Source organism: Cebus imitator, unplaced genomic scaffold (genome assembly GCF_001604975.1).
Source record: "Cebus imitator isolate Cc_AM_T3 unplaced genomic scaffold, Cebus_imitator-1.0 Scaffold228, whole genome shotgun sequence".
Classification (NCBI taxonomy): Eukaryota; Metazoa; Chordata; class Mammalia; order Primates; family Cebidae; genus Cebus; species Cebus imitator.
In genome coordinates, this window is record NW_016107543.1 from 462834 (window position 1) to 466649 (window position 3816).

At 36.4% G+C, this 3816-nt stretch overlaps 1 protein-coding gene across 1 annotated transcript; it reads left to right on the plus strand.

The window, feature by feature from the left end:
* The first annotated feature begins 293 nt into the window (after window positions 1-293).
* Window positions 294-1291, plus strand: LOC108281471 (cytochrome c oxidase subunit 6C-like). The gene has a single exon (XM_017497018.2). It carries the CDS (start codon window positions 888-890, stop codon window positions 1158-1160), a length of 273 nt encoding a protein of 90 aa, XP_017352507.1. The 5' UTR covers window positions 294-887; the 3' UTR covers window positions 1161-1291.
* Window positions 1292-3816: the final 2525 nt, after the last annotated feature.

A 3816-nucleotide genomic window follows, 5' to 3' on the forward strand; every position in this document is an offset into this window, starting at 1 on the left:
ACTTGGGCAAAAAAGCCAGACCTCGACTCTACAAATGATACTAAAAAAAATTAGGAGTGGTGACACACGCTGTGGTCCCAGCTACTCGGGAGGCTGAGGTGTAAGGATTACTGGAGCCCAGGAGGCCAACGCTCCAGTGAGCTGTGATTGAACCACTGCACTCTGGCCTAGGGAGCAAAGTGAGACCTTGTCTCAAAAAAAGAAAAAAGAATGTTAATAATCACTGTCAGGTTTGTTGAATGAATATTGCAATTTTGTTGACTTTATATATATATATGTAGTTTCCAATTTAAAAATTGTTGGTACTCCTAATATGGTTACAATTGAAACATGTGTTTAGATTCTTAGGCAAGCCCAGAAAGGTGTATGTAATTATTGGCATGGCTAATCATAGGTCACTAACCTTTTCTCTGGAGCTTAAAAATAGAGAAGTGTGTAATAGAAGTTTCTTCCAGTTTCCTAGGAAATGCTTTAAAAAGAAACAAGCAAAATTTTCCTTGGTGCTCTTCTACCTCCTTTTGACACCTCTCTTCCACTCAGGTTCACCATAGGCTCATGCACCCCCCTTAAACCTACACTACCTTTAAAAACATTTCCAAATTCGGTGTACAAAAATTGAATTCCAGCATTAATAATTATAGTGAAAATTTGGCAACAACATATGTATCCATCAATGGGAGATTTGTGAAATAAATTATAATGTATCTGAATCATGGACAGTATGTTATAAACACAATAATAACAATCTACTTTTTTGGGAAAATATAGCCTTGACCTTTTAGAAGATAAAAAAGCATGCTATAAAACAGGATTTAAAGACTTACTTGTTCACTTGACTAGCCTTAAAAAAAATTTTAAAAAGAGCATTTTTCCATCAGTCTGGAAGGATGTTGGTGTTGAGGTTGGTGTACATATCAAGGACAGTAACTACCGTGGCTTCTGAAGTTTTGGCAAAGCCTCAGATGCGTGGCCTTCTGGCCAGGCGTCTGCGAATTCATATGGTTGGAGCATTCCTGGTATCCCTGGGGGTTGCAGCTCTCTATAAGTTTGGTGTGGCTGAACCAAGAAAGAAGGCATACACAGATTTCTACAAAAATTACAGTCCCCAGAAAGATTTTGAGGAGATGAAGAAGGCTGGTATCTTTCGTAGTATAAAGTGATCTTGGAATAGAAGGAATTTCTTCAGGTTGAATTACCTAGAAGTTTGTCACTGACTCGGGTTCCTGAACTATGACACATGAATATGTGGGCTAAGAAATAGTTTCTCTTGATGAATAAACAATTAACAAATTAAATAAATAAATAAATAAATAAATAAAAGAGCCAGGCACACTGGCTCACACCTGTATTCCCAGCACTTTGGGAGGCTGAGGCAGGCAGATCACTTGAGGCCAGGAGTTCGAGACCAGCCTGGCCAACATGGTGAAACCCCATCTCTACTAAAAATACAAAAATTAGCCTGGTATGGTGGTGTGCACCTGTAGTCCCAGCTATTTGAGAGGCTTAAGCAGGAGAATCGCTTGAATTCAGGAGGTAGAGGTTGTAGTAAGCTGATATTGCAGCCCTGCGCTCCAGCCTGGGTGACAGAGCCAGACTCTGTCTCAAAAATAAATAAATAAATAATAAAATTAAAATAAATTAATTAAAAAAAAGTTTTAAAGACTGACTTGATTTTGCTAAAATTAGGTGTATATGTGTGAGTGCATGCATGTATGCAAAAAAGTTATCCAAAAAAGTCACAAATACTGAGATTTTTTTGATGATTTTTATTTATTTATGTTTTCTATATTGTTTAAAAGTTTACTATGTTTTTCATACTTTAGGACTCTGAAAATAAGTTGTTTTTATTTTTTTATTATTAAACTCCCAAACCACTTACTTTCCCTCCCCACCAGATAAAAACTCTCTTTATCTTAGTGTAGCTTATCTCAGCTAGATGTAGAAGGAAGCTAAGCTGATTGAATTAGTTTGAGCCAGTTTGTGAGTGATTGTTATCTCCATTATCCTTCAAAACATATTTGTTTTCTCAAAATATAAATGAATCTCTAAATTGTGGTATTTAAGGTAGAATAATGAGGAAGCACAATAATTTGGACAATGTGGGTTACATAATTTTGGACAAGAATATGACCTCATAGCAAGTTAACTCTGCCTGGAAATACACGTCCCTTAGGCTCAGCTTCCTGAAGCTCTTCCCACTTATGCCACACTCTCTAGTCCTGGTGTACACAGGTACTTGTTACACAGAGAAGCTATTTTTTGTTTGGTTTCTTAACATGGTCAAATTTACTTATTTATTTAATCACTTTTAACTTAAAATGTCGTTTCTTCTCTAAAGAGCTTTGTTCAACATTCAGTTCTTTTCTGGTTTTTCCATGATTTGACTTCCATATATTTACCTTTAATTCAGTTGAAATTTATTTTGATCAGTGTGAGACAAGAATCTAAATTGATCTTGTCCCAAATTACTATTTTCTTCAAAATCATTTATTCAATCACTCTCTTCTACTTGTGGTGCATTATTTATTATACATTAGTATATTACATCTCAAATGAGCTCTTTATTCTGTTTTATTGATCTATCTTTGTACCAATACTAGGACTTACTGTAGCTCTAGAATGTTTTAAATATTGCATCTGTCGTGACTTTTCTCTTTCAAAATTTCAAAATGCTATTTTCACCCCTTTATTTTTCCTGTAAATTTCAAAATTGTTCTATTAAGTACCTTAAAAATCTTATTGTGGTTTTAGTTTATATAGCATTATGGTTAAAAATTAACTTGAGGCTGGCGCAGTGGCTCATGCTTGTAATTCCAACACTTTGGGAGGCCAAGGTGGTTAGATCAATTGAGGTCAGGAGTTAGAGACCAGCTTGGCCAACATGGTGAGACCCTGTCTCTACTAAAAATACAAAAATTAGCTGGGCGTGATGGCACGTGCCTGTAATCCCAGCTACTTGGGAGGTTGAGGTAGGAGAATCACTTGAACCCAGGAGGCAGAAGTTGCAGTAAGCCGAGACCATGCCACTGCACTCCAGCCTGGGCAACAGCGTGAGACTGTCTCAAAAGAAAAAAAATTAACTTGAACCTCTCTACTTTGTACCAACACATCCTTTTCAGTCTTCCAACTATTTTCCACGAGACCCTGTGTCAGATGTGGCAGCAATGGATATATATTCTATGTGGTAACTCAGGGGTTTGTATGTCAGGATTGCCTGTACTCAAGTTTTAGGAAACTGTCATTTAGGACTTTTGACTAGTAAGCACAATATGTAATAGAGGTTTCGGATTTTTTTTTAAGTAGTCTTCTTTCATGTTATTATTTCAGTTTACTATTTGGAGGGTTAACTACTTATTGTTGGTTGCCCAGGACTGATATCCTTTGCATCTTCTTCTCATTTTTATAATTGGCTTATTATATTGCAGTGGAGCCCTCTTCAAGTTTTTATTTTTTGTAACTCTAGAGAATAATGTCTGTCTTTCAAGGATTTGATGAGATTCATTTTGGAAATCATTCCAAACCCTACACTGGATTATTACATTAACTATCGGTATGATCTCAGAGAAATAATTTAAGTTCTCTGATTTTAGTTTTCCTCACCTGTAAAATGGGTGTAAGAATACAGACGTGAGGTAATAATGTAAATGTACCTATAAACAACCTCTGTATAATCACACAAGAAATGGTGTGCCTTTCCATCTCTCCCTTCCCTCCATTTACCTGTTGATATCTATTTTGTCAGGTCCTCCCCACCTGTGGTTCTGTAATTACCCTTCTTAACGGAATTCCTAAGCATCTCCCATGGCTCAATACTTA